Below are 21,566 nucleotides of genomic sequence, written 5' to 3' on the forward strand. Positions count from 1 at the left end.
TGGAAGCATTACTTAGTCAGCCGGAGATGCCGTTTAATCCAACTCATGAAAATAACGTTAGATTGATTAGCTATTTAGCTAGGGCTCTGACAGTTGTCATTTACAAATGAAAAGCCTGCATTTGTGTTACGAGTGGTAAATCTGTCTCTGTTTTTATTGTGAACTGCTTATATCCCGTGTGAAAATGGAAAGCTTAACAGGCGTCGCAACAGTCACTAAGGGGGCAGGGATTACCAAACTACTCAAATCAGAAAAGCGGACTTAATTCAGAATAAAATGAGAGGAAACCATCCCAGATTTGATGATTTACTCATTGAGTAGACTATAAAGTGAAGGTGAAAAAAAGAGCATAGTGCATGAGTGAAGAGATAGGTGACAGTGCAGAGTGGTACAGAGTAAGTGTACACATACAAATGCAGAAGCAGAACAAAACAGCAGCTCATTGGAGAACCATCAGATAGCCGTACAATGTTAAGGAGCATTTTCCCAGTGCTCTCGGTGTCTCCCGCTAAGTGTTAATCACTGTTCATCATGAGAAAACTGGCTGATTTAAACATCTCTTATCAGGAAACGACAGCAATTTCTCTACTAATGATTACGTCATGGTTTCATTAATCGTTTCCTTCCATTTTCCACTGAGGCCCCCGAGTACACACCCTTTCTCTGGCGAAAAAAGATCCAAGATATGAGCAGTTTGGTCATTTAGGAAGAATGTACAACCACAGCTGGCCCATGTTCAACTATCAAAGGCTGATTCTTGCAAAATCCTTAAGCCCCTCAGACAAATATTTGACTAAATGGAAGAAAAGTACAGAGCTGCATTAGCAAATTTCATACATGCCTGATACCCAAAGGCCTTGAGTCCAAATAATTAGAGCAATGGATAACAGAGAACATGAACGGTTTATGAATCATTAATCTAGCAGGGGGAATGTGTCGTTTAGGTGAAGGACTCTGCTCAAGTTGCCCAATCATGGCACAGAATCTGATTTCAATGAAACATTTTACTTGAAGAGTTGGGGAGGAGCAACTTTTGGTTACAGATTGCCATTAACCTGTTTCCACATGAAAACAATGTTTCAACAAAGCACAAACACAACACCATTAAAAGAGACTTATTAGTAATTAGCAGCCAAGTGAATCTCCATTTATCATGTATAGTCACAGCTGATGCACAACTGCTCTACTCATGACAAATAATCCTTAAAAAGGGAAACAGCTGTCCAGTTACCTCAAACAAGAGCAACTAATGGCCAAAGGAAGCAGCAACACAGACAAAAAGTAAGACGACAAATGGCCAAAGTACTCACATGGGTCTCTGCTAATGAACTGTGGCCCGGGGCTCTGCTGGGAGGGAAGGGGGTTGGGGGTGCCAACCAGCTTGTTCTTGGCCATCTTGGTGTTTGCCTTGGCGAACTCCAGCCGAAGGGTCTGGGGGATCTCTGGATCAAACCGGACCCCCTGAGATCAAACGGAAAGATGGGTCAGCAAATATATTGTTTCTTAGCAAGCTTTTATCCAGCTCTTACAACAGAACCGTTGGACTAATTGATCAAAAAGCTCAAATATCATCAGGACTCGATTAGCACTGCATTGTTTTTTTATATACATTTTGTTTTAAAGATGTGTCATCATTTATCATGCATTAATCATCGTATAATCGTGATACATTACTTGCAGATATCCATTATTTAAATGTATCAATGTAAAACACTGTGTATACCAGTTCATATATTTGAAGATTTCTGCATGATTCAATTGTTTTATGTGCTGATCAAATTTGAGTATTAACTCATTTCCTTTTATAACATATTGTTCCCAGTAAACATATGATGAATACAGACAAGTTGTTTATAGAGTCCTTAGATATCATTTTCCTAGAAATTCGCTCAATAGGCAACACCTTGGGAGGTATCTTTGTTGACTAAGATCAGGGTTTACCACATGATGGCTTTTAATGATGTTACACATAAGTGGCAGTAATACTTTGCTTTAGCAAGTGTGCCTTAAACAACCTGACGAATTATATTATAAAATGAATTATTTTGCTCAACACGAAATTGCTGCTTTGTTCCTCAAAGTAGTGATGAAGCAGACTAATTTAGACCATGGAGGAGATACAATAGTTATCATGCATGCATCTTCCACTTCATTATCAGCCGTGCTGTGTGTTGATAGATGCCAAGTGGGACCTGGCTGATATCTGGAATTGTCACTTTGTATACTTTTCATTTTTTAGCATTTCATGACTGAATTTACTGCCAAAATCTCAGCGGTTTAGGGGACATTTCCAGTTGCTTAGACTCTGAAGCCTGCTGCTGTAAAGGGCTCAATGTGGATTAGAGTGTTATTCTGGTTGGACGCACGTGATGACGGGTGACACCCACAATTGAAAATCATAACCTGATGACACAGACCTGGCAAGCGCTGATGTCATTTACACCACGGTCAGACAAGCCACCAGGCCCTTGCTATGCTCCCTACTGAACTGTAACTGTAACTTAATATCATGACATCAAATCCGCCATTCACCATGACATATTGCAAGCATCACCGCTTACAGGGAGCCAAATATTCTGGCAAATTCTTGAGATGCTAATGCTAAAAGTCTTCTGATATACCAGTGCTCATAACAAGCCGGGTAAGGTTGTTTTTTCGTCTTCTTACAGTTTGATCTTCACACGTGCAATAGTCCAAATAATTTTTTCTTCTCAATTACTTTTGCCTAAGGAAAAAAAAATAGTTATGTGACTTAAACCAAAGTCTTCTTCATCCAAAAAAAAAACAAAGTGGCTATTTGTTTGTTGGGAGTAACAAGGCCAAATGTCACCAGCAACTATAACCACCCTCTAATTAACTTCATTTGATTGTCTGTAAAAGATACATAAAAAAACAGAAGGGGAGATCAAAAAGCAGTCAAGAGCAAAGTTCTCCGCAGCTAAAGAGCTGGAAGGATGGTTTTCTCGGCTCGTCCCTGCAGGCTTGGGCAATGCTGAGCTGAAACAAGCGAGGGATGACTCTTCTCATGAAGGGGAGGGAATTAACTAGGATTGCCTTGGCTCAGTGCACTCGCAGCTTCTGCCAGTTGAGGCTACAGAGGTATAATAAGGATAGGACATGGATATAATGAGGCCTGAGCACATCTCAGTTTGTACGGTGTTGAATCTCTACCTTAAAATGTTTTTTTTTCTTCTTTGCACTTCTGTATGCATTGTTTGGTGATGATTCTAATTGATATAATGGTGCGAGAATCAAGTGTTCTTTTAAAAGATTTCTGTTCTGCTATGACAGGAAACAAATCCCCTTCCTTCCCTCGGTTTTCTCTGTCTTGCCCATATTTCAATATGCAGATAGATGTTTGCAAAATCTGGCTTATCTCCATATGACCCCGGGGAACGCAGCTTTCCCCGAAAAACAAGAGCACTGTTCATTTCTCAGTCCCACTGTGTGATTCTATGGAAACAGTCAGACTATTGTTGGCTCATAATAAAATTATTTCAATCCTTTCTTCCACTCTCTGCTCTGCCTTTGATGCGCACCAATATGGCAACATCTGAAAGTTGACAGACTCCACTCGCGTTGTCACGGTCCAACTTTAGGAGGATGGTAAAACTGATCTTTTTCTGTGACAAAGGCATCAACAAAAACTTAAGAAGCATTAGAAGGGGTGGTGTATATCTAGACACCTTCAAAAAGAAAACAATGGGAAAATAAAGCTGGGTGAGAACTGGTATTCATTACTGTCTACTTTGTTTCAAGTGAGCTGAATAAAACCCTGTGAGGATGGGCTCTGTTTCATATTCTACCTCATCAAGGCTTTCTACTGAGCTACATTCTGAAATAAGTGAGATTAAAATTAAACCCTAGATCAATATCTGCTATTTATATGTAGAAGAAGAGCTAATGTTCCTCCTGACCTTGCAGGATCCATGGCAAAGCTTTAAGAAAAAAGGCTTTATTTATTCAAACCCAAACATTTAGACACAAATTCAGAGCAGCCACAACATGTCTACCAGCACTACCTTTTTCTGTCTTTTAGCATGTGATAGGAAATGCAGGAATGTCTGGATTTCCTTGATATCAAATGCATTTGCACAGAAGGCAGAGAGATGCGATTCTAAGTCATCACAAGATATACTAGTGCCGAGCTGGTGCTTGAGAGGAGCACGAAGAGGGCATGACACTTACGTTCAAGGCATTCTTAGCAGCCTCCGCTTCTGATCGGCTGTCAAAGCTGACAAACCCCACTGGCTGGGGAGACAAGAAGACAGAACAAAAGGAAGAAACATGGTTTAAGGCAGAAAACTGAGTCAGCATTTCTGTCTGAGTGACATAGACATGTTTTTCTTTTTTGTAGGATTTCTTTTTTGATATTATTCCCAACCCCCCTCTGCCTCTTTCTCTTGCCCTGTTTATAAAACTGCGGCGACAGAGAGCAGAGAGAGAGAGAGAGAGAGAGAGAGAGAGAGGGGGAAATGGAGGCTGGACACTTACACTGCACAAGGAGAGTTCATCATTCAGCTCCCCTATGCCCAAATACGGGCAATGTCAGAGCAAGAAAGTGCATGTTAAGAGTGAGTGTGAGAGAGGCAGAGAGGGGGTTGAAAGCTGAAAATGGAGAAGAGATAGAGAGAGAAGAAAGTAGATAAATGGGGGGCGGGGGTCTTGAGAATTAAAATTTAGAGGTTAAAGGTGAGATTAAAAATGAAAGAAAGTGAGAGGTAGAAATAGTTTTTAAGACTTCCTCGAACAGGCCTGTCAATCAAAAACCATGCAATATATCCATTCCACCAGTGCTTGTTTTGTATTCTGGTTAAATCACTCTAGAGCCTGTACCCGCAATAGTAAAAGTGCAGGTTTGGTTGTCAGATTTCTAACCGCTGTTGCAGTTGTCAACAAAGAATGCACATTTTTGCTGTGTATTAGTGTGTGCATGGCGATGTTGAGAGGAGGTGGGGAGAAAACAAAATCTCTAAACATGTTGCTCCCATGGGGTCGCACTGCTGCGTGTGATCTGGAAAAGCAGTCTTGGGTTATGGGAGTTTTGAACAAGTAGAGAAAGAGGAGGAGAAGGGAAGATGAAAAAAGAAAGAAGGACTAAGTGAAGACGTCAGAAGGAGGAAGCGTAACAGGAATATAAATAGAAAAGGGTCTGAGATCTGGCTCTTGCTATATATGGAGATGGCTGTGTGTTCTCGGACTGGAAGGACGATTGATTTGTGCCGCCACTGTCATTACCATTAGTCGGGGGGGGGGGTCACTCAAAACAAAGACAGCCTGAGGAATGTGTAGCGCTTTGCAATACCTACACATCAGCATCAGCTGACATCTGTCATGAGGAAGATGGTCATTATGAAAGTATGGGGGGGTGCAAAGAGAGGCCAAAGTGCACAAAGAGTTGCTGAGTGTCTGACTAATTTATTAAACGGGCAAAACAAAAAGAGCAAAACCCAAACAGACCACATTTTCTACGTTATAAACCTAATCGTGCAGGTGAAATGAAGGCCAGTATACTGTAAACCTTCGATCACAAATATAGCCGCAACGATTAGCCAATACATCAATGATCATTAAAAGAGTTACTTAATACCAGATTGAAAAGCAGTATTTTGCAGCCCTTTCTGGAAGAAAAATTCCAGCCCACCCAACTGGGTGATGCGGGGTGTGGTCAGAAGTGTTCTCTGTTGCACCTGCAACCACATTTTAACAGTGATGTCACCTGTACATCACTGCAGAAAGGTGAGAAAGATTTCCAGGGGGTGTCAGGTTACTCTTCAAGTAATTTTTTTAGCAAAGATACTCGTTATACTAGACACAAAACAACGCATTATTAGTATCACAACAACCCTTACTGATAACAGAGATAACCTGGACCTAAATGCATTTATATATACGATGTTTGAATAGCTGCTAATTGCCTTTTAAAAAGTTTTTGACAGCATGCAATCACAATGAAACAAAAAAGGAAAATCCCAAACCATGCAAATTTCCCCACCGGAAAAAAAAGCTTTCCTTTGTTCTTAGTGTAAGAGGTATTATACTCAGCACATTCGATCTAAATCACCCTAAACCCTTCTAACGAGCATGTCATGTCTTTATGGGAAACAGTGTGACGTGGTAATAAGTACACTGACATGAGGCTAAATTGCTTAAATCTGGATGTGGACACCTGCCAGCTGAGCTCATTTTCAGTCCTGCGCCCCTGGAGGCAAAACTCAACCGTCAGTACTGCTCTTGTCAAAACGCTCGCTTTGACACCTCAAAATTCTTTTCCCGTCTCATCCCCGCACATCCCACCGGAGTTGAATGTCTGCGACTACAAGCATACTATCCAACTGCCAAAGGCAAGTTGGTGCAACACTTTTTTCTTTCCCCCCCGATTCCAGGTTCTTCCTGACAAAGGGTGCTAATCCGTCATAGTCAACAAGCCATGAACACAGAGAGGGGGAAGAAATAGGACAAAGAAGAGACAAAAAAGTTGAAGGCATTGATGAGCAAGAAATTGGGTAATGCGAGCAGTAACAGCATGATGAAAGACTGATGTTTTCATTCATCAGTTTCATTGTATAGAGACGCAGCCCTCAGTGCTGCCTATAGCATACCTGTTTAGAAGTGAGTTTTATCAAGGAGCCTTCATAGCCCTGAAACAAAGAAAGAAAATGTCAGAAATGTGAAAAGGTGTCTCTTCACAATGACAAATGCTTTAATTTGCTGAGTATACATATCCATTTCTGCCAAAATATTGCATAATGCTTGCATTTACTAAAAACGTTAGTCAAGTCAAAGACCTCTTATGAAGACCATATGGACCGATTGTTGTGTCTTTAATCAAGATTTACTGCTTTCAATGCTAATGATATAAACCGTTTACTCAGAGTACATATAATGAGCATTATCCAAGAGAGGGATTAGATGCATAGCAATTGTGTCATTATTCACTTTAAATGTGTTGCAGCTGAGCCATTCAAGTGCATCATTCTAGGGCGACGGTCCAAAAAGCTTGCAACATCTACATGCAGTCACCTGAACTAAACTCTAGGACTCTTTGTGCCTGTGACAAAGTGAAGTTTCTGAGGTGAGGTAAATAGCTTTGTTTTTGTATTGCAGGCGGCGAGCCATTTTTCCACCACACACACGCACACACACACACACACACACACACACACACACACACACACACACACACGATCAAGATGTGATTGAACCTCGGCTTAAGGAACATAGACACTTGAACCTCGCGGGAGAGTTTCCATTGCCGTTTATTTCATCACCATTAATGGAGGTCCCATTGACTGCTGGAAAGAAAAGCTGCTAAGAATAGCTGCAGCCCATCCATTTAAAAACATACAAACATACCTTAAATGGTCTGAACAGGAGATAGAGCTCCCGCGGCTTAATATCCAGTGGTAGCCCACTGACAAATAGTGTTCGGACCTGAAGAAGACAAGAAAGAGATCATGTATTTTTCATTAACCTCCACTAGTTATAAATAGCTGCCTTGCATACCTGGCAGTAACAGATGAGGTAATGAGGAAAAGGACACTGAACATGAGTTAAATAATTCTTTCACTAAATGATAGACTTTTCAAATAATGATAGGGATGTCTTTAAGCCACACACACACACACACACACACACACACACACACACACACACACACACACACACACACACACACACACACACACACACACACACACACACACACACACACACACACACACACACACAAAGTGTATTGTATTCTCCTGTGTAATCTACGGCCTGCTGTGTTTTATGGCAATCCTTCCTCGCAGCTCTAGCCTCTGTTTTACGTTTGAACTTTTCAACTTGAGCTGGCATTGCTGGGGAATTACAATGTATATGTTAGCGAAGGAAAATTTAATTGTTGCAGCCGGTACTGAGTCAGAGAAGGTGGAAAACCACACAGGGAGTAACATGAGAGTGAATCAAAATGGGCTTTCAAGCTAAGTAACTTGTTATTGTTATAATGTGCGTTGATAGAGAAGAAGAAAATGAATGTGGTGCGATCGCTCTGGGTGGACTGCAGTTCAAGTTTAGGTTTGTCAAAAAGAACATTTTAAAATGGTAACACCTCAATTTTATCTGTGCAAATGTGTCCTTTTATTACTATTTTCAAAACAAATGTCTAAAGCCAACACTTGACAACCTCAAAGTCAGTCCTGAAGTCCTGAAAGATGGAAAAATGTAGACTGTGAGTAAGTGATACTGTTGATAGTGGCTGAGCCGGGGTGGTGAACTCATCTGTCATACTGTATGTGCTTAGAAAAGGGATAATCCTGAAATATCGTTTTGGAAACTATGGAGAGTATGTACTAGAGAACACACTACACATTTACTGTGCACCAAAATGTAAAGAGTGCAGTTGAGCAACCTATTTCATTAAGGCCTGCCACTCACATGTCAAACAGAACTGCCAAATTACAACAGCAGAGGTGTTAAATACAGAATGTTATTTGTAAGCTAAAGAATTAAACTGATGGTTTAACAAATATTGTTAGACAGGTAAGGTAAAGTAGAGACTCCGATACACAAAAGGCTTTTACTATTATAAGAAAAAAACTGTGACAATAATACATTCAATATGAAGCTGGGGTCAGCAGCCAGTTAGACTGAAAAATCAACAAATCCCTGTTCCTATTCCTTTAAGTAGTGATATTTTAAATGGCAAGTTTAGAATGGGGTTACAATACTGTGGGTACTTCCGGACACTGACACTGTTTGACTCTGTAAACTGGCCGAAGTGGCCATGTCTAAAAACGCTTGTGTGAACACCAGTAGTTCTTTCAACATACTGTATATGCAGACACATTAGCACCAATGGCAACATTTAGTAAACACAGACATAGCAGCACTACAAGACACAGGTGTTGAGAGGTCCTGTCACAGCTCACAAATGCAGATCTGGTTACATTTTGACGCAAATAAAACAGGAAAATTCTACTTGTTACATGTAACTGTAGATGGGTCTGTCCTTAATAACAGAAAAATACGGGAGAGAGTTAACACAGGTATTTCTAACTGTAAACGCCAAAATGTGTCTTCTATTAACACAGCGTGTGCATTTAACCTCTCTTAAGCTTTACGAAACAAATGGAAACATTAAAAATCCTCCCTTTTTCCAACAACGTGTTACCAAGATACCTGGGGCAGACATTACCTTTTTTTGGACAATTCCATTAAATCAACGGGCACTAGTTACACCTCATACTTGGAGTTATCATCCAATTGAAGTTGGCTTCGTACAAGAAAATAACTGCTTTGGTGAGAAATCAAAATCAAACAATAGACTGTGTGCATCAAATCGACTTCCCACAACTCCACCATACCATATCAACAATGTGATAGTAGATTTGGATGTGTAATCAAATTATTTATTCAACATTTAGATTCTATTTAGGGCCAAATTCAGAATAAAACTGTAGGTATGCAATTACACAGAGTAGCTCCCACATTCATTAGCTAGTAGATTCACCACTCCGGGGACAAAGGAACTGCTGAACTAACACTACACCTCATTCCCACATGTAACCTGATACGCTCCACTGATGCCAAAGGCAAAGCAACACACAAACAAAGGAGCTTAGCAACTGGGGGAGCAATAGTTGGTGAGTGCCAAACCAGCCATCCTGCCAAAATATCTCACCTCGGCGACTTTCTCACCTTCGCTCTTATCTCATCTTATCTTATCTGAGTCGAGCTGAACCCTGCAGGGTCGTCACTGGGCTCTGTCTCTGGCAGTTCTGTTTAAATAAACTCTTTTAGAGGAGCTCCTTATATGGGGTTACATAGACACAAAGAGTCAGAACAGGATGGTATCTATCAGACACGAGCAAGGACAGTCTCTGACAACAGTTGATGCTGATAAAACTAATAGCGGGGTGGTAAAAAGTAGAGCAGAAACAGAAGTAGTGCCGAAACTAAAAACTTCTATTACGGACTGGTTTTGTTTCCATTGTATTTGTTTTCGGTTTCAGTGAACATCTCGTTAAAGCAGCACATGACCACAAAAGGATGCCAAAGTCAAAACTTCGGAAACATATTCATATAAAATATATGAATTTTCAAATAAGATTACAGCACATGATAATCACGTAGACTGCAGCATTGTACCTTAAACAGAAGGTTGGCACACATGTTAAGAAAATCTCGTCATCTAACTCATTTGCCAAGTTATGCAAGATCCCATCTTTGATTTAACTCCTGGCTTAGGTCATGAGGCCAATAGACGCTTGAGAGCTGGATATGCTGCACGAGCTAAGACAAACACACACACACAACAATACACACTCAGAACAATGGGACATTCTTGGCTGGGTCGAACCTCATTCCTAAGACTTCCTGACGTCAGCTGTTGTGATATATGATCGGTTCGCCGTGTGTCCGGTGTGGAGCTGACTGCACACACATGATATGCGATGATTCACAGACAAACGTGTCAACAGCCGTCTCCTGCAGACATCTGCTGTTGATTACAGTATCAGTCTTAGTTTATGTGGCTTCGAGACTAGCTCGAAAAGGCGTTGTAAACGCGCTGCCACCAGGTAAAGTGAAATATCGAAGTTTCATGATGTAGTTACCTACACTGGAGGTCAAGCCAGGGGTTGAGCAGATTCTGCAGATTCGTAAAAGGCAAAGATAAAGCCGCTGTTTTATTGAGTTATAGAAGCATTGTTTTATTGGTTCCTCGTGAGTCACATACCTCCATTTCCATAGTGCTGAGTGGTCTGGTATGGGCCTTTGAATCATTGACCATTTATGGCGTGCACACACACACACACCAACACGAAGGCAGGCTTCGATCAAAAACAGCAGCCTCACCTACCACAAGCCAGCTGAGTACTTCACAGCCGGCGTACCAGTGCAGTTCCCTGGCAACGCCTTAGCGGAGTACAGCAGCCCCAGGCCAAAAACATCACATCCTATTATGGCCACTTCTGCAGCAAGTCCCAGGGGATCAATGCACCTCTAATCAGAGATCCTTGACTTCACAAGCCCCAGATGAGGTCATCACCTTATTGATACTCTATCATTGCACCTTAAAGGTTTGCTGGTTCCACCCTAAGGCTGGAGAAGGAGGGTGAGGGGTCTGTGAAGTATTATCTTAACGGATAACTTAGATCTTGTTTTAAGATAGTTTTTGTTTTTATCTGTTGTGATAAGGGTTGTGATACTTAAGATAGTAATTTCTGAGATCTGGGAACTTTCCCAGGTGACGTTATCAAAGTCCTTGTTTTTTTGGTCTAATATAGTATATGACTCCGTAAAGCAGCAAATATTCACACTGGAGAAGCCGGGACCAGAGAACGGTTGAAATTGTTGCTTGAAAATTACTGGAACAATTAATCAATTATGAAAATAGTTGAATATTCTGTCAATCAACAAATCCAATAATCTACTAATCGTTTCTGCCCTACTGGGGGCACAAGGATAGTGCTAAAACAACGTCCAACAGGGCAAGAAACCCAATCACTCAGACAGGTAGTGAACAAGCCAACGGTTTAGCCAGGTTATTCAAACCACACCATTTGAAAGTAAAACCAAAGTGCAACAAACCCTCAACGACGAGTACAGTAGGTCAAATTTGTACCAGGAAGTTGGTCTGGATGTTTACGAACAATTTGCGTAATCATTTTACTGTTCCCCTTTGTTTCAAATAAGGTTGGCTAACCAGTGGCCAAACCTAGAAAAAAAAAAAAGGATCAAAGTTATAATAAACCAAAATATCCTTTAAATGAGCCAAAGGAACAAAATTACAAACGATGATGCATTTAGCCCAATTATGTTTTTTTCTGACTTTACTAATAAAAATACAAAGCTTACTCAGGCCCTGACCTTCCACCAAACCACATTTTCACTGTCAAACGTCATAAAGCTTTAATTAACAAAACCAAAACTGACACCACTTAAAAATGTTCCCCCACCACAGAATGCAATTTGTCAGCCATTATAAAAAGCTGCTTGGATTTGTCTAATTAAATGGCCTACCAACTTATTCACGGTCATTTCTATTCAGCTTGCGTTGTGGACTTATAAAATGTGTTACACCTATTGCTTGAAATGCCTCATTACACTCTGCCGCACTGTGCGACTTTCTCAGATATTTGCTCCGACTTTAATTGAGTGCTTTTTTGACCGTTCATTCTGGCTGAAATGAGGAACACGACCTTGGTGCGATGTGAGATGATTACTATGTGTTTCTTTTCCCCTCCCTGTGTGTGTACGTGTGTGTGTGTGTGTCTGTGTTTGACAGCCAAGTTAATAGATACAGGTCCTTTGAGCCAGATGTGGCAGGACAACGCTCTAACCTTGAAGCCTTGGAAGAGAGGGTACAGTAGCCTATTGTAGCATGTGTGCATGCAACAATACTGCCATTACCTGCATTTGAAATCAAAGCTTAGATAAAAATCTTTCATTGCAAACCCACACTAGATGCTTTCAACTCCAAACACAAGTCTTGGTTTGCTGTGACCGAGCTAAAATCAAAGTCAACCATGAGCCAGCGTGAGCTCAGGGCAAGTTGAGTTTTCTTGCATCAGTTGAGCGCTGCAATATTAATAAAAAACAGTCCAACTGACAGACTCCCAAACTCTTTTGCTATGCGAGTTGTCTCTGCTCTGTGTTGACATCGCGCTCCATGATCCTCACAAGATTTGTTCCCCTTCATCTTCCATGACAGAGAACGTGAAGACTGAAGAGTGAGAGACTGCAGGCCCGAGAGGTGTCAAATGACCATAAATGGATGACTCTGTTTGTCCGTTAATCGGCAGGGTTCAACGGGTCAAGTTTCACATTTGGGGTCAGAGGTCACGGGTTAGGCGCGGGCTATTGTGTGGGTCAGGGGTCAACTGTGAGGTTGAGCACACTCCAAAAGTCACGACTGAACTCTGAGAGGAGAATTTCTTTGTTTGTTTCTCTCTCTCTTTCTCTTACTCTCACAAGTGCTTTCGACCAACAGTTACAGCTCAGTAAGGGCCTGTAAATGTTCCAACAGGTTAACCTTTAAAAAGACTTTTAAAACAAATGACCTAGGAAAAGCAAGTAAGCGCCCACTTGCGTTTTCCTTCTCGTGCTCTTTTCTTCCCTTCTCCATAACAGTTTCCCTCGTTTTAAAACCTAACCTGGAAAAGAATACTCATGTCTTAATGACACATATGTTCTCTTTCTTTTCGTATCAACAATTTTTTACCTTAGCGAGAAGGCCTTAAGGTGTCACTTTGATGACGTGTGTGGAAGAGAGAGAGAGAAGCCACTCGTTCACAGATTGTCAGCTACACATCAGTTTGACTCCTCGGCTGTCAGCTTGGAGTTCATCAAAATCTTTCATACTAGTTTGCCGTTTGCTTCCTCTCTCTCTTATCTGATGCGTCTCCACGAATGGACTTAACATTCCAAAGCGCTCCTTAACTTGAACTAATCGTCCACGTTTGCCTTTCCTGGACTCCCTTTGTTGCTGTCTGCCCTTAAACTGTTTGGTTATGAGGTTGGGTGGGCAGAGGGTTAAAGTGTCCGGTGCAAGTGGAGACAAAAACAACAGTAGATACTCTGTCTCCATGAAGAAATGTAAGCCTAATGTGTTCCCTTTATGCAATAGTCCAGCTGTTCCTTTTTGTTTATCAGTGATGGCACTTAAAGTAACCATCTTTAGGTTGTTTTTTTTAACCCTGGTAACACCAAGCCATTTCTTTAAGTTGCATTCATAAAAAATTAAATTAAGTTCCTCAATTCAATACAACCATTTGCAGCTAGCAAATGTTTGCTAACTTTTGATATACTTGGGCCTTACAGGGTTAAAGGTTAATTACTTGAATGCATCTGAGGGAAAACAGCTGTATTACTAGACTGGTTTTGCATAGTGAGGGTAGCCAATCTAGGGCAGCAACAAATGATTATTTTCATCATCTATTACTTTGCTGATAATCAGTGTCTTTAAATTGTCAGACAATACTTAATACCCATTATAATCCCCCCCTATCCATCGAAGCCTATCCACCAACTTTTCAAGTTGTCCTTGTTACCGTTCTGCCTGGCTCGCTCCTGTCTTTAGGGCTCTTCACATGACCATAAATGGTCCTTCTGTTCAGAGATCTCAGGGTCACGCTTTCAACATATGGGGCGATAAGGGATAAGATGTTTTTGTACTGGGACTAAACTGGGCGAGAGAGAGAGAGAGAGAGAGCAGGATGAAAAAGAAGGGAGTGGTAGGAAAGGGGAGAAGAAGAGTGGCAAATTATAAACAGTACCAGGGTAGAGGGAGGGAGGGAAAGAGGGAGGAAACGGCTAGAGAACAAGATAAAGAGGGGGAAGAAAAAGGGTGGGATGGATGAAAGAAAGGAAGGAAGGAAGGAAAGGAAACAGAAGGGAGATAAAAGTGTAGAAAGGGAGCAGGAGAGAAAGGGGAGGGTGGATGGTGGGTTTAGAGAAAAGAAATTAGATGAATTATTGATTGAAAAAGTGTGCAGAGCATAAAAGAAGGCTTCAGAGAAGAGACATTAGGTAAGACGTAAGGTGGATAATCAGAGGTTGTGAGTAAGCAATATTAAGTGTAGGTGACAGAAAAAGGCACATTAATACGGTATGAAAAAGCAAGACAAGATGGCTGACGCTTTCTAGGCGCAAGCTCACAACCTCTTTGCTCACACCTCCTTCCTGTAGTGTATCATTAATTACAAAGCAAACTCAAAGTTGACAACTAAGGCCTTTTAAGGAAAAGCATCACCATATAAAAAAATGTCACTCCTCATTCTCGGTCAGTTATAATAGTTTATATATAGCTGTAGATATATATTTAAACATCTAGTACAATTCTTTAACCTTTTATCTTTTCCTTTTCTTCTCACATCAGTTTAGCAGGATCCTTTGCCAGCCGTTCCTGACGCTAAGCCTTGTTGTTGTCTTTTCAAATACCTCTTGTCGCACAGCTGACAAACGGCTAAGATAAGATGACAATTCCCTCCGTGCTTTTATAAATAAACTCCTACCCATCAGACGGCTAGATGGAGCAGGGTTTAACCGTTTGTGTGAGCCTGTTTCTACTGGATATATAAAATGGTATCTCTGTTGTTTTTTTACTACGTCATTTTACTTTATAGTCGTAATCTACATTAAATCTCGGCTTATAAGGTCGTCAACAATCCGTGAGATTCTTTGTATGTTTCCCCTGTTGCCCTATCATGGTCACTTTACCCTCTGAGCCCCCTCCCCCTCTGATATCGTTTCATGTCACAGAGCGTTAATATATCTGTGTGCCCTTTTCATAGATACATGCACAAGTACGGACCACACACATGCCCACACGACTGTGCTACAGACCGGCGAGGCCTCCCTCAGCCTCACCGCGCTTCTCCAGCAGCACGGCTCCCCACCTACATCTCTTCATGGAAAAGGTCACGCTGGCCACATGACCTGCTATTTGAAGAGGACCCGGTGGATACCCAAAGCAGGCCAAGAACAATCCAATTACACCCCAGGGAGATTCAGCGCATTTGCTGAACTCTGCTTGAGTGATATTCTGTTTCTCTTTGGGCGCTTGTAAAGATCCACTTACATGTTTATGGTCAGCCAGGAACTAGAATCAACAGATACCTTTCGAGGTTCAAACCCCTGCTGTGCTTGACTGTTACATCCAGGAAAGGCAGCTTTGATTATGAGTATGGTTTTATGTAAAAAAATAAATAAAAAAATAAATAAAAAAAAGTAGTTTCATCCTGCAGAGGAAACAATAAAAAGGGTAGATACTCTGTGTTCACTCATTTGTCAAAAATCAGGTGCGGTTTAACAGTGGACATGCAAGGCTGAGGAGGCTGGGCAGGTCTTAAATAAACACCAGTTAGCTCGAGGGAAATTGACAGCAAGGAGGTTAAAGGTTAAGCTTAGTCAGGTGACTTGGTTAGCTATGACGCATTCCATGTACTCACAACCTGTACTTTACTTCAAAATAGGCCTGAAAATAATCTGGAAAAAAAGTAAATGATTATTTTCAATACAGACATCTGTCTGTTTTTGAACCTGGAAGGCAGTGTTGTAGCGGAGACCAAGTCATCACCAAGACCAGAGTGCATCGAGACAAGACCAAGACTTTGAGACCGAGTCAAGACCAAGACCAGACTTTGAGACCAAGAGCGCTCTCAAGTACTACAACACTGCTGGAAGGACCAAGGCTTTGGCACTCTTTGCTTGATGAATGACCTAAATGAGCAATTGATAATTAAAATGTGGGCTGAAACTAATAAATATTGCCGATATAGCCGAAGATTTTAACCATATATAAACAGGAAAAAAATAATAGCAGAAAATAGAAGTTGGAACTGGGGAATGTTTGGTATGGCTTAAAAAATGACCAATAAATGATCAAATCACTATCTATATAGTTAACGAACGCCCATACATTTTATGTCAACCAGCTAATTGGCTAATTGATTAAAACCAACTAATCATTTCGGCACTAAAACAAGTAAATCAAGGCTTGATATGATTCACTTTTGCTGGACTGGGCCAGTTCCTTCACTGCATGCGCTCTGTCGTGATACGTTACCTTCCTGATAACAATAACACGTCTGGCATTTGTCACCTCAGTTATTAAAAATAAACTCCCCTTCAAATGAACAAAACATTCACAAAAACACATCTCACTTTTTTTTAGAAAATCAAAACTACTCTGAACTACCTCCAGGTAGGGCTGCACAATTCATCGCAATTTTATCGAAATCGCAATATGGACTAGTGCAATATCCAAAACGCAGAAGGGCGCAATATTTGTTAAAGGCAAAATAATGTATCAAACCATTCTGAAATAAAGCATTGTGTTGCTGCGGAGACGTCCCGGCCTACAAATCCTATCCTACAGAGTAAAGAAAACATCTTTGTTTGGTACAGATCCTCGCAAAAAAAAAAAAATCTATATCGTGAATCATATTGCAATCGCAATATCAGTCAAAATAATCGCAATCTGATATTTTCCTCATATCGTGCAGCCCTACCGCCAGGTCTCTTGTCCATACAAGGCCTGGAAACCACAGCTGGGGGAAACGTAGCTTTTGACATTCACCAAGTAGGAGACGGTATGTCACCTCGACTACACCAGTGGCCGTTGAGTGCCACAGTATGTGAAAGCATCCAGAACACCTGATAATAAAGCTTATCAAACCAGCTCACAAGATTAGATGCTGCCAGTGCTGAAACCTGCATACCTTGTCTGCAACATTACCATGTTTGGTGAGCACTGGTCCACAGAAGATAAACATTAAGCATCGTCAAGCTTTGGTGTACAGTGATGATGGTGTGTGAGGTTGAGCAATGAAGCAGGCATGAGAAGCCAAGCTCGCTATGGCACTTTACTGGTGCGAATCAGTGATCCATTGAGTCACATACTACACTGTGCAAGGGGGGGGGCGGGATGTTTTTTAGCATGTGAGAGTCATACCAGCAATGCCTGTTAAAATTTGGCTCTCATAAGGTCATAGTTTATGGTTACTTTAGTGTTGTTAAGCACAAAGCTGTTTGGCATTTTCCATTCAGTGCCTTTGTGCATGTTTGCACACATAAGCTCGGGATGGGACAAGTGTTAAAAGACTTAAACACAACAGTTGAATGAAAATGTCAAATTAGTCACTTGATCATCCATAAAGCAGTTTTTAATGTACTTATATTCAACCCTACTTCTGTGACCAGAAAGACTAAACTCTAATCTTTATGAATCATGGGGCTAAAAGTGCAAGTCATACTCAGAAATTAGTCACATTATTCTTAGTCTTTTTTGTGTTTTTGTGTGAATATGAACGCATGCCTGCAAAAGTGTGTGTGTGTGTGTGTGTGTGACTGCACGTTTCCCGCCTGCTTGTATGTGTGTGTGTGTGTGTGTGTGTGTGTGTGTGTGTGTGTGTGTGTGTGTGTGTGTGTGTGTGTGTGTGTGTGTGTGTGTGTGTGTGTGTGTGTGTGTTTGGTACAGTATCCCCAGAACTTGCGGCTCCCCTGCATGCAACACACATCATTACACCAAAGATAAAGTGGTGCTGTCTAACCTTACGTTAATTTGCCAGAGTAAATTTAAGTCCCTGCAAGTCTGGACGGCTTCCAAACCTTTCCCCAACCATTAGATTCCTCTAGCCATTACTCTCACGGTCTCTCTGTCTGCCTTTTACACAATGCAAGAGACGTCTCTCGTCTGGTCCTTCTGCACACGGACCTCACAGAATTACGTACTTTAGCGGGATTATCAAATAAAGCAGAGCAAGAGCAACTAACAATTCAGCTTTAATGATTATTGCCGATTTATCTTCTAATTCTTTTCAAGATCACTCGATTAATTAAATGCTAAGAAGATTACCAAATTACTAATCGATTAACGGCCTAATTGTTTCAGCTCTAAAACAAAGCTGTCAGATGCTATAATAAGCAATGTATGAGCTGATAATTGAAAATAAATCAAATCATTTTCTTATAATGTTTTGTCCTCTTTGGTTTAAATGCTATGCAACATCCCTCTTCAAGTTGAAACAAAGAGGTTGAGCTGTGGCGTGTAGTGCTGAAACGTTTTGTCGAATGATCGATCAACCGAAAAACATCAATTTCAACAAAGTAATTTATTAGGCTGGTCGCAGCTTCTGATATGTGAGGATTTGCTGCTTTTCTTTGTTTTATAGGACTTTAAATTGAATATCTTTGCATTTGGTAGCGTTGGTCTGAGAACTTGTGACCGGCATATTTGTTAACCTTTTATAGATTAAAATGTTGATCAATTCTATGTTGACAATAACCATTGGTTGCAGCCCTAGAGTAATTTGCTAGTAAATATACAGGCTCTGAAAGACTGCTACAGTATTGAGTACATAAGGTCACAAGGTGAAATAACCAAAACTCTCCGTCAGGTTTCCAAGAAGTCAGTTTTCTACTCTGTACCTCACCGGTGTGGTGCTACAGTAACTCCCTGCATCCATAGTAACCTCAACAGTGGACCAAATATGGTATGACATCAGGCTGGGTATGTTTGGCTATTCAGTTACAAAATGACGAACAGTACACTGAGCCTTAATCAAATTGCTCCAAGAGATATATCTGATATAATCCGATATACCTTTCTTACATCACTTGGCTGCGGATGCGTGGAGCTCTGAAATAGCAAGTCTGTCGTCTGAACAGAGATACTTCCATGCCAAAGAAAATCACCCCATGCAAAGAGCACCACTACAGACTTATTTACCGAGAAGGAGATAATATGGATCCAGATTATGCAAGGTTTACAGAGTAAAAGAGGAAGGAACTGGGTTATTATCCAGCATGTTAGAGAGAAAAATACTTTCTTTTTTTTCCCCCAGAAACTAAATGGATTACTTCACCTTTCTTTTCACCAACAATATCATTCTGGTGTGTTAAGATGTAATTAAGTCGTCTTAGGTCGAGAGGCTACTCTTGCTTGGCTGTAATGCAGTGGGTCTGGGTTACAAAGAGTTATTGCGTACATGTTGCAGCAGCAGTTGTTTGAACTTCAATTGCTCCCTCAGCTTCAGTGAAAACTAATTCGCTCCCCGGCTTTGAATTCCCTTTACTGCTGCTTTTCAGTGTCGTGTGAAGTCTGGCTTCATGGTACAGTAAAGCCAGAACTGGCAACACTTTAGTCTGTTGTCAGGTAACTTATCATTATATAGTCCGGAGTTATTCAGAACTACTTATTAGGGATTCATCAATGATCAAGCCCTGCCTTGTTCCTTACCTTTTCGTGGGTACGTAGGGTAGGCCTATAATAATAATAATAATAATAATAATAACAAAAAGAAATGGCTACAGTATGAGGTAGGTTACAGAAATTAAAAGGAAGAGCAATAAAATATGCTATAGTCTATATCTAAAGAAGGACAGGTGCACATTAACGAATGATACTCCCTTTAGGACAACCGGATAATAGCTACATTTTACGAGAGCACCATGCAGTAGGTCTAATAATATAACAGTAACACTTTCAACTTTGACAAGGAAAACTCTGTTTACAGCACAGAAAATGCTCCACGAGACAGTATGTTACACGTTAAACAGCCGGAACATCATAAGAATAGGATAGTGATACTGTAGGTGACAAAGAAGGCGATGGGGGTTAAAAACACGCTATTAGCATTAGCACGAATCGCTTCATATATTAAGACGCCGTCATGGGTCATGGAGCGACCTATTGAAATTAAAACCGCAGGTATACCTGCGGTTTTAATTTCATTTCATTTCAGGTGCTCGCGTGCGGATACGTACCTCCTCTTCGTGGTTGGTGAATTCACTCTGCTCGTTTTCTTTCTCGATCTTGTTGTTATTCATTCTGAGTCAGACTCTTTTATCGCCTTCTCTTGGACTGTCTTATTCTTCTTCTTCTTTTTTCCTTCTGTTTCGCTCTGTTCTTCCTTCTCCGGGAACCTAAATTTAAAAAGCACCCTCCGACAGACAACAGTCCGCGTGCGGCCGCTGTCCTACTGACCCGAGCTTCCCACTAGTTTGGCGACATCAATGATAAGGAAAGGTATATTGTTTTTTGTTTTTTTCTTCAAAAGAGCCAAAAAAAAAGTCAACTTGGAGAGTGGTGTTTCTGAGTCAGTCAGATATTCCTCAACAATCCTTGGAAAGCTTCTCCGGAGGCTCTTGTTGCTGTTCCCTAAATGATACACGCTAAACGTTCACTGGACTGCGCCGCAGGCAAACTTCTCTCCCCATCTCCGCGTGAGGGAGGAAGGGAGGGAGGGAGGGGACTAGGGTGGGGTAACGGGTGGGATGCACCGTCTCTGGGCTTCATCAAGTTTTATCAAGTGTTGAAAGAGCTACAGTGGAAATTCAGTGCCAATCACCAATTGCCTTTTAAGACCAGCTGGATGTTATTTTAGGCACTGCAACATTCCTGTAACATTATTAGCCTACAGTGTGGTGTCTATTGTGGCTTATAGCCTATGCTTTTTTATTATTATTTGGCTGCTTTATAGCTATACATAGGCTACTTATAATGTAGTAGGCTATATGTAAAGTCAGCTCAGGGCTGTAGCCAGGATTTTAGGAATACCTAGATCATGAGTCCCACAAGTCAACCCTAGACAAAAAAAAAGTCTAATCAGACATCGAAATAAAACTTTTCCTAACCCCTATTATTATGTGGATTGTTTTTTATATTTTATATATTGTATACTTCGAGACTGTCAGGAATACAATTCTGGCGGACATATATATAATGAAACCTTTATTTCTTCATTTTGTTGGCCTAAAAGTTGTAACATTTAAATACAATTTAATATGGATTCCTGCAAACGGTTAACTCCAAGTTTGTTACTTCCGGTCAATAGGCACCTGATGTGGTCCATGGCCAAAACATTGTACTTCTAATAAACTTAGTGCTGACAACGTATAGTTTGATGATAAATAGCCTAAGTCTACACATATTGGGATCAACCAATTAAACACACTTACCCCATGTGAATCTTTTTTTTTTATTTTTTTTTTTATTGTTGAATTTAAACTGCCCCCAGGTTGCTAAAAATCCACAAATTCTCAGAAAAAAATATAGTGGGCCTGAGCCAGCTTTT

The 21,566-nt window shown here is 40.9% G+C and overlaps 1 protein-coding gene across 10 annotated transcripts in view; it reads right to left on the reverse strand.

Annotated features, from left to right (window-relative positions):
* Positions 1-20,722, reverse strand: part of LOC120572742 (RNA-binding protein with multiple splicing-like) — a 35,092-nt gene extending 14,370 nt beyond the window's left edge. For 3 of the 10 annotated variants that reach the window (XR_005641483.1, XR_005641484.1, XM_039822144.1), the window contains exons 1-5: positions 20,257-20,720; positions 7,357-7,434; positions 6,603-6,641; positions 4,189-4,251; positions 1,311-1,461 (exon numbers count right to left, since the gene is read on the reverse strand). Coding sequence is in view for 3 of the 10 variants with exons in the window: in XM_039822144.1 (XP_039678078.1) it covers positions 1,311-1,461; positions 4,189-4,251; positions 6,603-6,641; positions 7,357-7,434; positions 20,257-20,319 (394 nt within the window). In the remaining 7 variants the exon portion in view is untranslated. Of the gene's footprint in view, positions 1-1,310; positions 1,462-4,188; positions 4,252-6,602; positions 6,642-7,356; positions 7,435-20,256 lie in introns of all 10 variants that reach the window. The other 7 variants (XR_005641489.1, XR_005641488.1, XR_005641485.1 and 4 more) reach the window with 4 other exon arrangements.
* Between the last annotated feature and the right edge of the window lie 844 nt (positions 20,723-21,566).

The sequence above is a fragment of the Perca fluviatilis genome, chromosome 14 (genome assembly GCF_010015445.1).
Source record: "Perca fluviatilis chromosome 14, GENO_Pfluv_1.0, whole genome shotgun sequence".
In the NCBI taxonomy this organism is placed as follows: domain Eukaryota; kingdom Metazoa; phylum Chordata; class Actinopteri; order Perciformes; family Percidae; genus Perca; species Perca fluviatilis.